We start from the raw sequence: 18468 nt of genomic DNA on the forward strand, positions 1-18468 counted from the left end.
ACAACAACCCGATCAAACCCGGGTGACCTGGCAGGTCAACCCATAACCCGAGCAAACCCAAATAAGACCTGAGTTTTTTTTTAAATGTGATATTTGAAATCCATTAGTATATATATTTTATATTTCCAAGAAAAAAGTCATATTTTTTCAATGTGGAATAAAAAAACTATTTGATTTAAATACTTCAACTTCAAATGATAACATAATATATTTTTAATATGAAATTTGAAACCTTTCATATATATACTTTATGTTTTTAAGAAAAAAAATCATATTTTTTCAATGTGGAATAAAAAAACTATTTGATTTAAATACTTCAACTTCAAATGATAACATAATATATTTTTAATATGAAATTTGAAACCTTTCATATATATACTTTATGTTTTTAAGAAAAAAAATCATATTTTTTCAATATGGGATAAAAAACCTTTTGATTTAAATATTTCAACTTAAAAAGATAACATAATATCTTTTCAATATGAGATTTGAAACTCTTTCGTATATATACTCTATACTTCTATGAAAAAATAATGTTTTTTCAATGTGAAATTTGAAACCTATTAGTATATATACTCCATATTTCCAAGGAAAATATCATGTTTTTTTAATATGGGATAAAAAAATTTGGTTTAAATACTTCAACCTAAAAGGTTAACATAGTATTTTTTCAATGTGGATTTGAAACCGTTTCATATATATACTCTATGTTCTTAAAAAAAAAAATCATGTTTTTTCAACGTGGAATAAAAAACCTTTTAGTTTAAATACTTTAACTTAAAAAGATAATATAATATTTTTTTCAATATAAAATTTAAAACTCTTTTGTATATATATTTTATGCTCCCATGAAAAAAATTATGTTTTTTTAGTGTAGAATTTAAAATTTATTAGTATAAGTATTACATGTTTCTAAGAAAAAATTATGATTTTTTAATGTAGAATACAAAAATTTTAAAATATTTTTTTAAACTTCATTATTTACAATATATATAATTTATATTTATATAATTTTTGTCATATAAAATATTAATTTTTTTTTTTTTGACACCGAGTCCACTGAAGATTCCAGCGGCTTGGACACGGTACACGTGGCTAAAAAATACTGGTTGTTCAAGTTTTGTTGGCGTCTCTACTCTCTAGACATAAATCTGCAATGTTTTTCCTTTTTTTTCGTTTTTCTTTTTTCTTTTTTCTTTCACATCAAATCACACGGCATGGTTGCTGGGACACCAGACATGCCTCGAATAATTGGCTGATATTTGTTTTTTTTTTCCCTTTTCAGGAGAGCTGTACATGTGGCAGCACTACGACCTGAATATTCTGATTTCTTAAATTAAAAAAGTACTTTCTTTCCCCTTCAATTTTATTTTATTTTATTTAAAAAAGAAAACAGTGGCCGATCGTAGCTACGAATAATTTTGTCAAATTATCAATTGAATCGGTATTTAATAAATCGTCATCTTCATTTGATAAAATTAGTGTTTGTTGTCACGGTGTATAGCTTTTAAAATATATTATTTTTTTATAATTTAAATAGATACTTATATGAAGATAGTTATTTAAATTCTCTTGAAAAAACATATTTTTTTATCAAATATATTATATTTTCTTATGCATGCACCTTTTATCAAAATGTTTTTATTTGTTTATTAATATCATGTTTTATGAATTGAAAGTAAGGATAACTAAAATACTTTTTTTATAAGATTATATAAAAAAGAATAATTAATTTTAAAACATTATATAAAAAAATTATAATAAAAAATATTTTATTTTTATCAAATATTCATGATTTTCTTAAAACATTATGTATATTATACTCATATATAATTATTCATAAAAGAATTGTTAATATTATTATAAAAGCTATAATCTTACTTAAAAATAAAAACACAACTGGATAATTTTTTAAGTATTATCTTAACAATTTTGTTAGAAAATAACTTTATTCTATTTTTTAAGTAAAACAATCAATAAAGAAAAAGCTTGCTTTTTTAATAAAAAAACACATCAAATCAGAATATTTTTTATCATTTTTTTTTTACTGAAAAAGTGAGGTATAAGTTTTTAGACTTTTAAAACCTTATTTTTCAATTCATTTTAACCGAGAAAACCATTAAAAAAAAATCATAAAAATATCAGAAGCTCTCGTTTCAACTCCAAAATCCTTTCTAGTTTTTCCAAAAACTCGAAATTAAAACTATTCTAAATGAACTTCTAATGTTTCAACCTACTTTTTTATTATTGTTAAGCACGAAATTTCGGGAATTACACTATTCCTTCACCTAATTCTTTTAGTTTATTTTATTATAACATTGACTCAAACTAGGTTTAGGTCAAATTGCTTTTGAATAAAATAAAATAAAAAATCAGATATTATTAATTTTTTATAATAAAAAAATAAATTATATAAATATTAATCTAATATAATTCGGTTGACTAAAAATAATTCATACAACCCGTAAAAACATAATTTAATTAAAAAATTAAAAATTATATTTTTTTAATATTAAAATAAAAATACAATAGATTGATTTAAGTCAACCCGAATTAACTTTTTAAGATTGCAACCTAGGTTATTTAGATATTTCTAATTTGTTATAATAATAATAAAAAAAAATTATGTGAGGATTAATCTAATGTAATTTGCTTAATTTTAAGGGTTCAAAAATAATTTATATAACTCGTAAAAACATAGTTTAATTTTTAAAAAAGTAAAGATGATATTTTTTTAATATTAAGATAAAAATATATTGGATTGATTTGAATCAACCCGGGTTAACTTATTAAAATTATGACTCTGGTTATGAGACTGTAATAATCTCATAGAAAATAAATTAAAATAAATTATAAATTCTAATTCTCAATCAACCCATTATTTGATGAAATTAAAAAATAAATCAATTTAAAAATAACCTCAGAAGGCAACTCGTGATAACCTATAAAACTTGTGACTTATGTTATAAGGTCGAGATAACTTAATAAAAATCAAATAAAGAAAATACAAATTCCAAATCATCATTAGCCCACGTTGACATATGCAATTAAAAAAAGAACCTAAAAATAATTCAAGTTAATTCTTCAAATTCATAATTGAAATAATTTCATAATAAATAAATAAAAAACAACTTGATTTGACATGAACTAACTTGTCAAATTCATGAATTTGACCATAAGATTGAGATAACTCTAAAAAGAATAAGTCGAAATAAATTATAAAACTCAATTCTTAATTGTTCCTGTTGCGACTAATGTTTAACAATGAAATTTATAAAAAGATGACATAAAAAATGAAGCAAGTCAACGTGGGTTAATCTATTAAGCATTGTTTTCAAGTTATAAAGTTAAAATAACCTAATAAAAAGCAAACTGAAAATAATAATGAAACTTAATTTAGTCGATGAAATTAAAAAAAAACAATATTTAAAAAAAAAAACAAGTTAACTAGATTAACCTGCTAAATTCATGATTTAGATCATTAGACACAAACAATCCAATAAAAAATAAACTCAATGTTGAAGGACCCCTGACCTAAGTTATAAGGTTGATATAATCTCTTAAAAAAAAAATAAAAAAAATGACTATATTTAACCAAAAGTAAATTGTAAGACTAAGATATCCTAGAAAAAGTAAATAAAAATAAATTATGAAGTTGAATTCTCAATGGGGGCAGTATTGAATGATAAAATTAAAAAAATAATAAAAAATAACATAAAAATAACCCTAGTTATCTTGGGCAAACTCGTTAAGTACTATTCTTGGGTATTGAGATCGAAATAACATAATATAAAAAATAAATTATGAAATCTAATTTTTAATCAACCCAATATTAATGATGAAATTGAAAAAAATTAATTAAAAAATAAGAGAAACCAAGTGAATTGAATTAATTTACTAAGCCAGCAATTCATGTCACATAGTATAATAACTCAATAAAAGAAATTAATATTAACTTCTAAAAAAAATTATTCTCTAACAAATAAAAAATCTAAAAATAAAGAAAGTGACTAAAAAAATTTATTCTCTAATAAATAAAAAATCTAAAAATAAAGAAAGTGAGGCTGTTGCAAGATGTGGTTCAAGTGCTCAACACCATGCCACACAACATGTAAACAAAACTAGTTATATCACCTGCGCGATGCTATGGGTCAATTTATTTTATATAAAAAATATTATAAAAATTAAGATTTAAAAGTATTAGGTTTTTCTGCAAAGTTATATCAAAGAATCTTGGGTTTGGCTGCAATATCTGATTTAAAATTAATATTTATAATATTAATAATAACATTAAACTTGCATGAACCAAGTTTAAGTGGTTTTGATTACAATACCAAACATAATAACATTGGATGTAGGTCTGACTATAAGATCATGTCATAAAAATGTGATAATTAAATAGATTAATTAAAAAAACCAATAGAAAAAAAACTAATTAAAAAAAAGAAAAAAAATCAGAATCAATTTGATTAACTCGCCAAATCAAGTTAACCTGTTAGACCTGGAATTCATGTCATGAAATTGTGATAACTAAATAGAAAAAAGATTTAATATTGATGAACTAAATTTTTTTAAAAAAGATTAATTAAAAAGAAAAAAGCAAAGAGAAAAATACTTACAGGAAGGAAAAAACTAATAAAGAAAAGGAAAAAAATCAGAATCAACTGGGTTAAACCATCAAATATGGGATCCGTGTCATGAAAGCCCGATAACTAAATAGAAAAACTTTAATATTAAGAAACTATAGAAAAAAATAAACTAAAGGCATAAGCTTTTTTACCGTGGACTGCACTATGCTATTTATAGTAAAAGACTTAAAAAAAACGAAAAAAACAAAAGCATACGCTATCAATTAATTTTTTTCTTGCATAAAAAATATAAAAAAAATATTATGATCCAAGAGTGTTAGGTCTTTTTACAGATATATATCCAAAAGCCTTGGGTCTAATTGCAACACTTGACTCAGGAATACTATTTATAATATTAATAATAATATTCAGAAATACTATTTATAATATTAATAATAATATTAAACTTATATGATTTAAGTTTAGATGAGCCTGATTGTAACACCAGACCCTAGAGTATTAGATATGAATTTGATTATAAGTTCGTGTTATAAAAGTATGATAATTAAATAGATTAATTTAAAAAAAAAACCAACAGGAAGAAAAAACTAATGAAGAAAAAAAAAATCTGAATTAACTGGGTTAGCCTGTCAAATCTGAGATTCGTGTCATGAAAGTTTGATAACTAAATAGAATAAAATAATTAATAGGTTTACCTGAAATTAACTAGATTAACCCTCAAACCAAGTTAACTTGTCAAGTTCGGGATACGTGTTGTGAAAGTCTGATAATTAAATAAAAAAATTTAACATTAACAAACTAAACTAAATAAAAAAATTAATTAAAAATAAAAAAATTTAGAGTAGCGCATCAAATTAGGCTAACCTATCAAAGTTGAGATCAAATAAAAAAAATTATTAAAGAAACAAAAAAATTTAAAAAACAAACAATTTATAGTTTCATTTAATTTTTAGTATATAATATAATATAATATAATATTTATATAGTAATTAAAGATGGGAAAGTGATTATAATATAATATAATTATAATTATAATTATAATTATAATATAATATAATAATTGTAATAATGTAATTTATTAAAAATAAAAAAGTGAAAGGCGTGGGAAAGCTACAGTAGGTTTCCCACGCCTTTTAGTATATTGTATATTGTCGCAGAGCACAGTGCAGTACGGCAAAAAAACAAAAACCCTCCCCTGCTCTCCATGCTCCTACATGCCATGCAAGCTTTTATTAGAACACTTCGTGCACGCATTTTAGTTACTGTTTGTTTTTATATTTTAAAAGAATTTAAAGTTTTTAATGTAAAATGAATACTTTTAATTTCTTTTCATATATTATTATTAAAAAATAAAAAATAATATTTTAATATATTTTTACAAGATATTATTGCCTTGTTTAATCAGACATCTACCTCACACTTCTCTCTCTCAATCGGCTTGTCGTCGGGAATCTGAAAGACCATAAACATGGAGGGAGACAAGTACTGGCAGCAGTTCTTGGACGAGACAACAACGTTCAACAACATTGTTTTGCGTCATTTTTTACCCTCCAGTTGGTGGGTCACGCTACCTCATTTCTTGCAAAGTTGGCTTCGTAACTTCGTTGCTGGAACTCTTCTTTACTTCATCTCTGGACTTCTCTGGTGCTTCTATATTTATTACTTGAAACGCAACGTTTATGTTCCTAAAGGTAATGGCCACATTTCTTTTTCTTGTTTGACTTTGAGTCCAGTTTTTTGTCTTTCTTTCTGGAGTTTGAATTTTTTATTTTTATTTTAATTCTGTCTAGATGTTTCTTAGGAATAACTGGCATAGTTTTTCTAGTTAATTGATAGATATGGTTTGATTTTTTTTTTTTTGGTTTTAAAAGTTCTTCTTTTGTGATGTTTATGATTCATAAGTAATGGGTCGATCCAGTTGTTGATTTTGAATCTGTTTTTTTTTTTTTGTTATGCTTTTTCATTGTTGACAATTGATGTTACTGGTATCATGCTGTTTTCCTTTTTCCTTCCTGGGTTCTTAATTTTGTTACTGTTGAGGCTTTGCAATTTGACTGTGAGATGATACATTTGTGGTTGGAAGATTTGATGAGTTGGTATTGCTCGAATCATTTGTACTGTGACTTTTGCTTTTCTCAACACAGAGTGGATGGCTAGTTGTAAAGTTTGGGTCTTTGTTTGGAGTCCACTGATGACCTTATTATTGGCTGCTTTTGCATAGGTGCTTATTTATAGTATCTGCCTTGCTGTATAGTTTGATTGTTGTATCATCTATTCTTATTCTAAACTTTTCAAGAATTTTTTTCACTTGGATTTTGAATGTCTCTCAATTGTGAATTAATGTTTATGCCTGAGTTGTTTAATGCCCGTGTTCTTTCTAATTATCTATTTACTGTGTTTACACCTGCCTCCTCCATTTAAACTTTCAAGTGTTCGATATAGATATCAAATGTTTGTAGTTTTTTCGAGGGTAAATGTTCCTGAATGTGAATCTGAGTTTCTTTATTTATTAGTTCTCGATCTTTATGTCAACTTTCTAATTGCTGTCCCCCATAAGATGCATATTTTGTCGATTTAAAGGCCATCTCATGCCTTTGTTTCCTTAGCCACATTGCTTGCTTTCCTTGCTTTGCTTTTAAATTTAACTACATATTGTACCTTATTCTTGTCCCCCATGCTTGCCTCTTTTAACTTTCTTGGAAATGTGTAATTTTTTTACCTCTTTTTCTGCAAGGTATATTCACTGCAGTTGCTCCTTTTTTTGTTTTTTTGTTTTTTTGAGGTTCACATAGCCATTTAGTTAGCATGATGCGCTGAAGCCCGAATGCCACATAAAATAAGCTTGACTTTTAAAAGTTACTGCTTATGACAACAGGAGTTACGATTTGTATAGAAGTTACTGCTTCTCATGTTTTTCCGCCATCTGTCCCTATTTGCAGGGAAATTACCACATTTTATTTCTTATGTTAAATTTTTTTCCCGTTCCTATTTGCCCATAGCATGTGCGTATCTCTTTAAATAGATTGCCCTGCTATTTCAATCAATAAGCTTGACTTTTAAAAGTTGTTGATTGATTTATTGGTAGAGTTTTCTTATGTAAGATTGTCGTACTAGGTTTTCATATGTAAGGTATTATTTGGGTTTCATTTGGAATCTTGTATCATTCACTTTGGGAAGATGTTGTGCAAGTTTCCTTATCAGGCTCAAGATTACTCCTTTTTTTGATCTCTTGCGTATTCCCATTGCAGATGCCATCCCTTCAAATAGAGCCATGCTCTTACAAATATATGTTTCTATGAAGGCTATGCCATGGTACACTCTGCTTCCAGCTGTTTCTGAATACATGATTGAAAATGGCTGGACAAAGTGCTTCTCTAGCATATCTGAAGTTTGCTGGTTTGCCTACATCACGTATTTGGCTGTGTATCTTGTTATTGTGGAGTTTGGGATTTACTGGATGCATCGAGAATTACATGATATAAAACCTTTGTACAAGCATCTTCATGCAACCCATCACATCTACAACAAACAGAACACTCTTTCTCCATTTGCTGGTATGTTCTTAATCCAGTCTATTTAGTTCTGCTGTTTATGAAACAAATTTTCTGCTGTTTATGAAACAAATTCTACAATACCCTAAAACTCCTTACCCAAATCTAGCTCTTCAATGCCATTTCTCATCTCATTTCGCAAGAGGTTCAATGCCAGTTCGCAAGTGTTACCAAACATGGCCTTACCAAACCTGGCATTGACAAAAAAATATTTCCTTCCCTTGAAAAGTATAGTTACGGTACTGTGTTACAATTAAAGAAAATGTGACTATTAGAGAACTGCCTTCTTTGTTGCCGAATTTCAGCAATAAGCAATCCTTATCTGGCCTGAAGGTGACCTGATATGGTCCATTGGTACCCAACTATGTGGACATTTTTGGATCACCTGTGTAATGCAGTGTAAAAATTGCAGAATGTAGCGAAAAAAATGGTGGATGAAGTGTGATGTTTTTGGAAAAGGTGTACAGGGAAGGCATTGCAGAATTTGCTGTTAAACGAATGTTGTAGCTTATTGGCTGAAAGCTTTTATTATAAGGTGTGCTTTGCTTGGTTTGCTCTCATGTTTGGGTACAAATTCAAAACTTCAACTATTTACGAAGATAACTGGATTATGTTATAATACAAGTTTGTTCTTCTGCTAACGTTGACTGCTTATCTTTTTTCTTTTGCTCTATTCGCATGACCTTTGAAATGCACTTAATTTGCTGCAAATTGTGTTTTTTGACCAACTTCTCGTTGAATTTCACAAGAACACCGCACTGAATTCGCGACTTCAGTAATGATACAACTGAAAAAACCCTCCTTGTGTGATCAAGTCACTGAACGTGTGCTGGAAAAAAATTCCACATTGTATGATTCAGTTAATGAATCTGTGGGATCAAAGTTCCAAGAAGTTAGTTTAAAATGTAGAAGCTGCCCTTTATTAGAAGAGTGTAAAACTAAAACATTGATGAATTTGTTGTAGCTTTGTTGATAATTGCATCAACATCAGGTGGCTTCTATACAGGGGCAAACACTACGTTTTTGGGACTTGTGTCTCATACATTCCATGGCATGTTGAAATTTTGTTCCATACATTTGGTGATGTGGTCAAGGAATATGGGATTTATTTAGTCACTATACCACTGAATTTCAGAATCCAGCGTGGTGGTTGTGAGGAATTTAGTTAAAGATTTCCCTTGAGGGGAGGGTATTGTTGACTTCACATCAAGCAGTTGCTTTTATTTGAATCAAGTCATATTTTAGCATTGTTAACTACTTGGAATTACTTTTATTTTAGTATATCCCTATTAATGTACCATTGTAATCAGGATTTTTAATCTGGATCACTAATTAGAAGTAATTGTCTATTTCAGGTTTGGCACTTCATCCTCTGGATGGGATTCTACAAGCTGTACCACATGTTATAGCTCTCTTTCTTGTGCCAACCCATTTTAGGTCATACATAGCCCTCTTATTCATCGAGGGTTTATGGACAGCCAACATTCACGATTGCATCCATGCCAACCTATGGCCCATAATGGGTGCTGGGTACCACACAATTCATCATACTACATACAAGCATAATTATGGCCATTATACCATATGGATGGATTGGATGCTTGGAACCCTTCGTAATCCTGAGGATGATTCATGCCAGAAAGCGCAGAAGGTGCAGTAGGCATGTATGTAGTATTTGGATACTATAATTTCAATCAATAAACTGTGCCCCAGAAGTGTTATTTTCCCCCCATGTTCTATATGTTTATGTTTGTATTCAAATGGGGAGACTGGTGCAGCAGCTGTGAAGGAAAGGGACAGTGCTTGGTAACTTTTCTGTCCATTACACATTAGCATCATGCCATTCAGGAATTATTAGTGCTATTAAGAAATAATAACACCAATAATCATTTATGTTTGATGGAATGTGTATCATGTTATTAACAAATTAAGATAATAAATCCAAAACTAAATCTTTTGGACAGATTTAAGGTAGTTTTGGCTTTTCTGCGTGAATGTGATTTGCCTTCAAGCACTTTTCTTATCTTTCTGCTACTCTTCCTCTTCTATTTATTAGCTAAATCTTAGAATTTATATTTGAATTCAAGAAGGAAACTCTTTGACAAGAATCCTAGGCTGATTTGTATGTTGAACACTTCTCCTGTATAAACAGTGTCGTCACCTATAACCGATGCTTCATTGTTTGAGCAAAATAAAATATCATTGTCACATGTCAACCAGCCATTGATGAAAGAGTCTCTTCTAGCCTTCCATGTAAGTCTCCAATTCCATTATGTATCGAGACCATATACGCTTTAATCTCTTTTATTTCTTGTAGTTTTTATTGTCTGCCCACCATTGTGTCTTCTTCATTTTCAGAGCAAACTCTTCAGTGCACCTCTCTTGTCAAAACAAAAGAAATGGACCACAACTATAATGTATCCAGACCATATACGCGTTAATCTCTTTTATTTCTTGTAGGTTTTATTATCTGCCCACCGTTGTGTCTTCTTCATTTTCAGAGCAGACTCTTCAGTGTACCTCTTTTGACAAAACAAAAGAAATGGACCACAACTATAAGGATTGGGCTGGACCTCCACATATTTTTAAAATTTTTAATTTAATTTTTTTAATTAAAACATGTAAAATAATAATAATAATTATTATAATTTTAAAATTAATTTAAAATAAGGCTCACAACATGGTGGGTGGAGAGAATTAATATAATAATAAAAATAATTTTTATTATGATTTAAAAATTCAATTCAAGAATTGACATAGATTGAAAGGGTTAATATATAAATAAAAATAATAATTATTATAATTTTAAAATTTAATTAAAAAATCCATACGAGTTGATCAGATTGTTTTTTTTAATCAAAACAATTTTGATGTGATTACATTTTTTTATTAAAAATAAATAAATTTTTAATTTGTTTTTTTTATATTGGAACATTAATTAACTTTACTGTTAAGTTTATTCTGGATACGAGAGAAATATTTGGATTCAGATTAAAGTGAGTTTGAAAATGTTTTTAAAAAAATTAGTTTTTTTTTATATTTTAAATTATTTGAATAAATTGATTTTAAAAATAAAAAAATATTATTTTAATATATTTCAATATAAAAAGCATTTTAAAACTATATCCGCTCTTAGTATATCTCAGCCTCTGTGAACTGTAGCTATATTTTATGCTAATTGAAGGAGAGATCCCTGAACTTTTAATTTCCTGATTTTGATCCATCAAATCATCAGGTCAAGGCAATAGGGTCCCTCAGGCTTCCATCCACTAGCCCCTCTAATTATCATGTGATTTGAACGTCTATGACGATTACCTCTCAATTTTCATGCAAAAAACCTTAAGCACCCAAAAGAAGGCAGTGTACTGCCTTGAGTTGATAGTCTAAGGGATTAAAATCAGAAAATTAATAGTTCAGGGGCGTAGTTGGATTTGACCAAAAGTCTCAGGGGTCTCTCGACTGATTAGCCTATGATTTAATGACGAATCTTTTTAGCAGCGTTTTTATTGTAGAAAATGGCATCCTCTCGTTATTGAAAAAAATCCACTCTCGTTCGCTCACTCACAAGTGAATCAGCCACTCATGGCTTCATCAGCTCTGTGTCTCAAATTTTTCTCTTCTTGCACTCCCATAACATCCTCCTTAAACCCAACAACAAAAAAGCATGGTAATACTACCTTAAACAATGCCCAGATAACAACCCCTTCATTTATGTTTGCAAACAACAACAACAAAGAACTTGCGGTGTTAACAAACCCCATTTCGCAATCCAATGCCACCACCAATGTTAAAGTGCCAACACCTCCATGGATAAAGGGTCCTCTCGTTCTGCAACCCCACGAACTCCTTAACCTCACCAACCCCAAAAACAAGAAGCCAATAAAGAATGACAAGATTGAAAAAGATGACAAGGCTTTGACTGCTAAAGAAAGTGGGGTTAGAGGCAATAAAGCAATGATACAGATTGTTAAAAGTGTTGAAAGACTGCAAAGAGACGAAAACTTGAAGGACACCCAAGAGATTTCTGAGAGTGGAGAGAGTTTAAAGCAGCTAGGAAAAGAAAGGATTTTAAATGTTTTTGGTGATAAAAGGATTGTAAGAAGTACTGAAAAACTCCAAAAAGATCAAAACTTGAAGGAAACCCCAGTGAATTCTGGGGGTTTTGAGATTGGAGAGGGTTTAAAACAGCTTAACGGAGATGGGGTTTTGGGGTTTAGGGGAAAAAAGCTGCCATGGGTGAGAGAAGAGAGAGTTGGGAATTGGAGAATGAAAAAAGAGAAGCTGGTTAGCAAGGCCGAGTTGAGTCTTGATAAGGAGTTACTTGAGAGATTGAGAGGAGAGGCTGCAAAGATGAGGACTTGGGTAAAGGTGAAGAAAGCTGGGGTGACACAGAGTGTAGTTAATGAGATAAGATTGACTTGGAGAACGAGTGAGCTGGCTATGATGAAATTCTATATGCCTTTGTGTAGAAATATGAATAGAGCAAGAGATATTGTTGAGGTTAGTTGGTTTACTTTTTTGTACTCATTTTTTGCTGGTTTATTGATTCTTGTAATTTTTTTTTTGGAAGTTGCTTTGGAGATTGTTCGTAATTCATGGAAAGACATGCTTTCTGTTCAGAAGCTTGATTTCCATCCTGATTAAGAACTTGTGTTTAAAAGACCGTATTTTCATAAGAAAAAGAAGATCAATTTTTAAACTTATTTTCCTAAGAAAAGAAGATCAGTTTCTAAACTATGCAGTGATAATTCTTTTCAGAGTGCTCATCTTGCTGCTTTTAACACATTTTCTACGCAAAGCTTCATTGACCCTTTTTTGGGCAGATGTAAGAATTCTGCCTGGAAAAGAGTTATTTGTGATTGATCTGTGTAAACTGTACTGCTTAGTATATGGGTGAATGCTCTTTTGCTCATATTGTAGAGATTGGCATACTATCTCGGATGTTCTTGTTTGTATTTTTTGCAACTTTAAAATAAGGCTACTTGTTTATGGGTTGTCTTTTCTTTTTTAAAATTTGCTGGTACACCTGGAGCAATCAAAATGCAACAACTGCATTCTTTTCATTTCTTTGTAAACAGATGAAGACAGGAGGCTTGGTTGTTTGGACCAGAAAAGATATTCATGTTGTTTATAGAGGATGCAATTATCAGGGGAAGAAAAACTTTAATACGGCTACAATCGAGGAAAGTTTTCCCAGAAATGGTGTAGAAGAAGAGTCTATATCAGCTGGCATCTTAATGGAAGCAGATTTAAATACACAACCAATTAATGGATCACTGTTTGAGAGAGAAACTGATAGATTATTAGATGGCTTAGGACCTTGTTTTGTTGACTGGTGGATGCGAAAGCCATTGCCAGTAGATGCAGATTTGCTTCCAGAAGTAGTTAAAGGATTCAGGCCTCCATCAAGGATTTGTCCTCCACGTATGAGATCAAAGTTGAAAGATGATGAACTGACATACTTGAGAAAGCTTGCTCAGTCTCTACCTACACATTTTGTCCTTGGTATTTTCTTACTATATAAAGCTTTCTATTGCGTTTTTTCCCTATGAACAAAAGTAGACACACTCATACGAATACATAGAGTATAGACAGACAACGAACACATCACATGCATAAGATAACTGAAACAAGGAGAAAAGAGAAATATGCTATCATATTATAAAACAACATTTTTAAATAGTGCTTGAGAATTGATTGAGAAAAAATGGGTCTGACAGGCATGAACAGTTACTTGGTTGAAAAATTTTGCATGACATTATATGTATTGGGTTATGCTAGAGGCTTGTGTGCATGTAGGAATGTTTTGCATCATGAAGGCTTTTAAAGTTTTGCGTATTTTCTGTAGGGAGGAACAGAAGACTTCAGGGCCTAGCTGCTGCTATCTTAAAGTTGTGGGAAAAGACTATTATAGCTAAAATTGCTGTGAAGTGGGGAGTTCCAAATACCAACAATGAGCAAATGGCAGATGAGCTTAAGGCAAGTTCGATACTGAGAAGCAACATATATCATACTTACTGATTTGCTGAATTATTATTTGTTTATGTTATGTCTGTATGGAAGTTGTCCTATTTTTATTCTACGTGCTTTGGTAGCCTGATTTTTGAGCAAGGTGGACCATTTCTGATTGTATTCAGTTGAAATTCATTCTGATTTAAGCACCACATCTTTTGGTATCATTTATTGCTAGGGCACTGATACAGTGATCTGAGTAAAGTGGATCACCCATATTATTTGAATCATTAATTCAAAAGCTTGATGCCTGAGGAGTTACATATTGACCCATGCCCAACCAGGCACAGTTACTAGTGTTGCCTTGAACATGCACTTGGCACGCTTATCTATAAATGACATCTCAGAGATAGATTTTTCTAATGTTGATGTTGTATACGCAGAGTCTCACTGGAGGAGTTCTGCTGCTTCGGAATAAGTTCTTTATAATACTTTATAGAGGCAAAGACTTTCTTCCTGGCCAAGTTGCAACTGTAATAGTGGACAGAGAAATTGCACTTCGAAAATGCCAAACCAACGAAGAACGTGCAAGAATGAAAGCAATTGAAACTTCTTATATGCCTGGCGGACCAACCAACACAAGCAGAAGTGGAACTTTACATGAATTTCAGGAATTCCAAATCAAATTTCAGAAGACGGCAAAAGGGGACTCTGAAATTCAATTAGAAGCTTATAAGGAAAAACTAGAGAGGGAATTGAGGAATCAAGAATACAGGCTTTGCATTGTAAGATTCAATTCATTATCTTATCAGGATCACTGCAATGCTGGTTTGGAAAATAATCCTCATGGATTTTGCAGCTTAAAAGCAAGATAGAGAAGCCAGCGAGGGACTTGTCAAAGTTGAATTCTGCATGGGTACCTAGTCCACGGGATGCAGACCAAGGAATAATGACAGAAGAGGAAAGAGAATGCTTCCGGAAGATAGGGCTGAAGCTACGTGGCAGCTTAGTGCTTGGTAAAGAAAAGCTTATCATTATGTACCCTGTTTGAAATATTGCTTCTTATATATATATATATATAAATTGTTTCCAGATAGCTTTGTCATGACATATTTTTTCTGCATAGTTGCCTCTCAGTTTTAGGTATTCAAACATCTGAGTCATTGGTTATGACTATTTTCATTTGTTCCTTTTGGTTGATCTGCATGCTAGACGAGTTGCTTGGTTTCCCCTTTCTCCCTTTAATTTACCTTGGTCCCATTTAAAAGTGTTTTGTGTGAAGAAGCTCTTTTTTGAGAAATCATAGTGAGAGCATTGACTTTCATACGCTGAAACAGAATTTCCTCAAGTTTTGTTGCATAAGAATGAAGTAGGGCTTTCATTGGTCCAGAAAAGGAAAAATTATTACATGAGCCTGGCTCACCTTGAATACACACTCACAAAGTGGTGGGTCTCACAGTCATTTTATGGATGGTAGGTTGCACATCATTTATGTCAGAACCGGGCTCATGCAATAATTTCTCCCAGAAAAGGGAAGGGGTTAGTGTTGGTTAATCACGTTTGGATTGAACTACAACGCTTCCATCCACGAATAACATTTATTTTTCTGCTTAATCTACCCTTTCCTCCTGTATCTGTGTGTGGGTGTGGTTCAGATTTTTTTGTTTTTGATGGTGGGTTCAGGGAGGCGTGGGGTCTTTGAGGGTGTTATGGAAGGTCTGCATCAGCACTGGAAGCACAGAGAAGTGGTGAAGGTGATTACAATGCAGAGAGTGTTTTCCCAGGTTATTCACACTGCAACATTGCTTGAAGCAGAAAGTGATGGGATCCTAGTTTCAGTGGACAAGCTAAAAGAAGGTCATGCCATAATTATTTACCGTGGAAAAAATTACAAACGCCCTCTAAGGCTTCTAAAGAAGAATCTTTTAACCAAAAGAGAAGCATTAAAGAGATCTCTTCTAATTCAGAGAGTTGGGGTAAGTAAAACTCTTCTCATCTTGCTAATATGTCACTTGCATTTGTTTTGCCGTTCGCTTTGCACCAACCTGCACCATCATTTCTTACTAGATGAATTTGGGCCTGACTCTCTTCTTTCCTCTCCTTGTTCTTCTCTCTCTTTTATGGGTGCATTCATGGTGGCTCCTAGTCGTTGAAGTTTTTTGCAAATCAGAGAGAGCGTGTGATCTCAGATTTGAAACTCAAACTGGTATATTTTTATCCTTCCTCTTCCTACGAATATTTCTTCAATCATTCTATTGGATCAGCTTAAAATGGTTTGTCAGGAGCTTGGTCTTATCTTCCACGAAGACAGATCCCTAAAAAATATGAAACAGAGGTAGAATAAAATGGCCTCATATTTTGACCAAACCAATTGCCTACTGATGAATTTTGCAGGCAGAGCTTCATAGATCCAAGGAAAAACATCTTAAAAGTGATATACTATGAGCTAATAGTAGATCACATAGTGATTCCTCATGATATAAGGGAGTGCAGTGAAGATTTTTGATAGGGAGGACTTCCCCACTTCTTCAATATCATACTAGAAACATCCTGGTAAGCTTTCTTGGCGTCTTGGAAGTTTGTTAATGAAGTCTACAAACTTAAATTTTCTGCTCAATTGTGATGGTCAATGCCCTAATATTTACACGTATGTATCACCATTTGACTTGTAGCTTAGTCAGATCTTATAGACAAGTTAGGTCGATTTGCTTGTTAACTCATGTAATGCTTTACCATACTCTTGTTGAAGATATCTGGGTACAATCTCCTGAACTGATGGCTTGTTTCATTAACGAATTGATATGGAACAATGAAAGGGTAAGCTAGATTGTTTGAAGTTGAGGCCAAAATATGTGATGTGCATTCATTGATGGCATCATCTGTTAAGAAAACTTGTCTTTCATTGCAGCCTATGCCATATCCTTAGTAAATGCGAAGAGTCAATTTAGACAACTCTGAAGGCAGGGTGCCAGAGAGGTTTATTGAGGAGTCTTTACCAGAGGTAACACATTGCACACCAATCCAGTTGGTGCAGAAGCCTTTGGAGGACACATTGGATCAGCCTGATGGCAAGGGGTTCAGGGAATTAGCTACTTTCAGCATGACAGCAACACCATCGGCCGTGACAGATGAGAGAATGAGGTGGAAACTGAGATGATGACTCATTGAGGGAATTGAATAGATAAGGCGATAGAAATGAACAATCTAGAGACCCTCTAAGGCTTATTGGGTTTTGAAGAGGATGGGATTTTCATTTCATCTTTTCTTTTTTCTTGTCAGCTAAGAGGTTACAGCCAATGCTAGGATTTCAAGAAGATAAATCAGTCCCTTGATTATTTTTGGATGCCGTTAACACATCTTAACTGGTTAAAAAAACTAAAGTACACACCGTTAACACATATTAACTGGTTAAAAAAACTAAAATACACATTATGTACTAACAGGAACGAAGGCTAAGTAGATTTGAAGAACTTAGGTAGAAAAATATTCTTAGCGAAGGCTGCTGTCAGGTTTGACTCTGCTAGTTGCTTCTGAATCAAAATTTTCATTTTGAGTATTTTTGCTTATTGTTTGATGTAGGCAGGTTTGAAGGATCTGATGGTTATGAACAGTCATTGCAACAGTTAAGAATCTGCCACGACTAAATCATGTAGGAAGCCTGATAGACTCGTTCATGGACTCATGAGATAAAACTAAGCTTAAATGAGGCTGGATCTTGTGAAACGACTAGCTCTTAAATTTGGTCAGGAGGTTCTACATACTTAGTTCTACAAGGGGTTGGTTTAATATATGCTCATTGAGCTAATTTTGTTATTTTTTTTATTTCGGATTTCTAGTTTAATTTTTTGCTGTTTTTCTTTTTTGATTTTGAATTATGATTTTCCTATTTTATAGAGGTTGGTTTAAGGCTTTTTCAAGAGGTTGTAATCCCTGTAAATTACTAGAAAATAATTATCCAGTAATAAAACTTCCAATTAAAGTTTTTAGTGATCCTTCTTTCGAAAATTCCATCATTCTTGTTCTTTGATTCTTATTCTTTAATGTGGCGGCGTCATTATTTAGTTTGGTCCTTTTGGAGAAACATGCATAAAATGTTTCATGAAGTTCTGGTTGTTTTGTTATGTCTCAGTTTGTTAATGACGCAATGTTGCAATCTGTTTCGTATCTCTTCAGTATTGGAATTTCATTTTGTATTCATCTACAAAAAAAGAAAGAAAAATAAGTAAATTATACATGAATAAGTTAAGATGGATCAAGCCCTTCTTAGATACTGCGCAGCAAATTCTAACAAAGAAATTTATCGTGTAAGGATATGGTAAGAGAGCGAGAGCAACAACATTCTTGTACGTGGAATACTGGAAAGGACATGGCCATCT

The 18468-nt window shown here is 31.5% G+C and overlaps 2 protein-coding genes across 6 annotated transcripts; both read left to right on the forward strand.

Moving 5' to 3' along the window:
• The first annotated feature begins 6014 nt into the window (after positions 1–6014).
• Positions 6015–9872, forward strand: LOC105123394 (delta(7)-sterol-C5(6)-desaturase-like). Its single transcript, XM_011022967.1, has 3 exons — positions 6015–6280; positions 7838–8143; positions 9496–9872. Exons 1-3 carry the CDS (start codon positions 6058–6060, stop codon positions 9798–9800), a joined length of 834 nt encoding a protein of 277 aa, XP_011021269.1. The 5' UTR covers positions 6015–6057; the 3' UTR covers positions 9801–9872.
• Positions 9873–11312: 1440 nt separating this feature from the next.
• On the forward strand, positions 11313–17911 carry CRS1 (maize chloroplast splicing factor-like protein). 5 transcript variants are annotated; one of them, XM_011022969.1, is made up of 10 exons: positions 11313–12640; positions 13219–13645; positions 13989–14119; positions 14536–14877; positions 14952–15108; positions 15776–16068; positions 16239–16298; positions 16487–16645; positions 16842–17447; positions 17490–17670. In XM_011022969.1, the coding sequence occupies exons 1-8, from the start codon at positions 11723–11725 to the stop codon at positions 16535–16537; spliced, it is 2379 nt and encodes a 792-aa protein (XP_011021271.1). In that variant the 5' UTR covers positions 11313–11722; the 3' UTR covers positions 16538–16645; positions 16842–17447; positions 17490–17670. The 5 variants fall into 5 exon arrangements, with proteins under 5 accessions (XP_011021271.1, XP_011021273.1, XP_011021274.1 ...); XM_011022971.1 differs by having other exon boundaries at positions 16842–16909; positions 17001–17666; XM_011022972.1 differs by lacking the exons at positions 16842–17447; positions 17490–17670 and adding an exon at positions 17672–17911.
• The last annotated feature ends 557 nt before the right edge of the window (positions 17912–18468 follow it).

This window comes from Populus euphratica, unplaced genomic scaffold (genome assembly GCF_000495115.2).
Source record: "Populus euphratica unplaced genomic scaffold, PopEup_1.0 scaffold10.1, whole genome shotgun sequence".
NCBI classification, from domain to species: domain Eukaryota; kingdom Viridiplantae; phylum Streptophyta; class Magnoliopsida; order Malpighiales; family Salicaceae; genus Populus; species Populus euphratica.

What these genes read in the sequence shown, in the direction of transcription:
- CRS1 (XM_011022972.1), top strand. Translation starts at nt 11,723, where the DNA reads ATGGCTTCATCAGCTCTGTGTCTCAAATTTTTCTCTTCTTGCACTCCC. An exon ending in GAGCAAGAGATATTGTTGAG is followed by an intron (nt 12,641 to 13,218) that starts GTTAGTTGGTTT and finishes CTTTGTAAACAG; the next exon opens with ATGAAGACAGGAGGCTTGGT. An exon ending in CAGATTTGAAACTCAAACTG is followed by an intron (nt 16,299 to 16,486) that starts GTATATTTTTAT and finishes TGAATTTTGCAG; the next exon opens with GCAGAGCTTCATAGATCCAA.
- LOC105123394 (XM_011022967.1), top strand. Translation starts at nt 6,058, where the DNA reads ATGGAGGGAGACAAGTACTGGCAGCAGTTCTTGGACGAGACAACAACG. An exon ending in CAACGTTTATGTTCCTAAAG is followed by an intron (nt 6,281 to 7,837) that starts GTAATGGCCACA and finishes TTCCCATTGCAG; the next exon opens with ATGCCATCCCTTCAAATAGA. An exon ending in CACTCTTTCTCCATTTGCTG is followed by an intron (nt 8,144 to 9,495) that starts GTATGTTCTTAA and finishes TGTCTATTTCAG; the next exon opens with GTTTGGCACTTCATCCTCTG.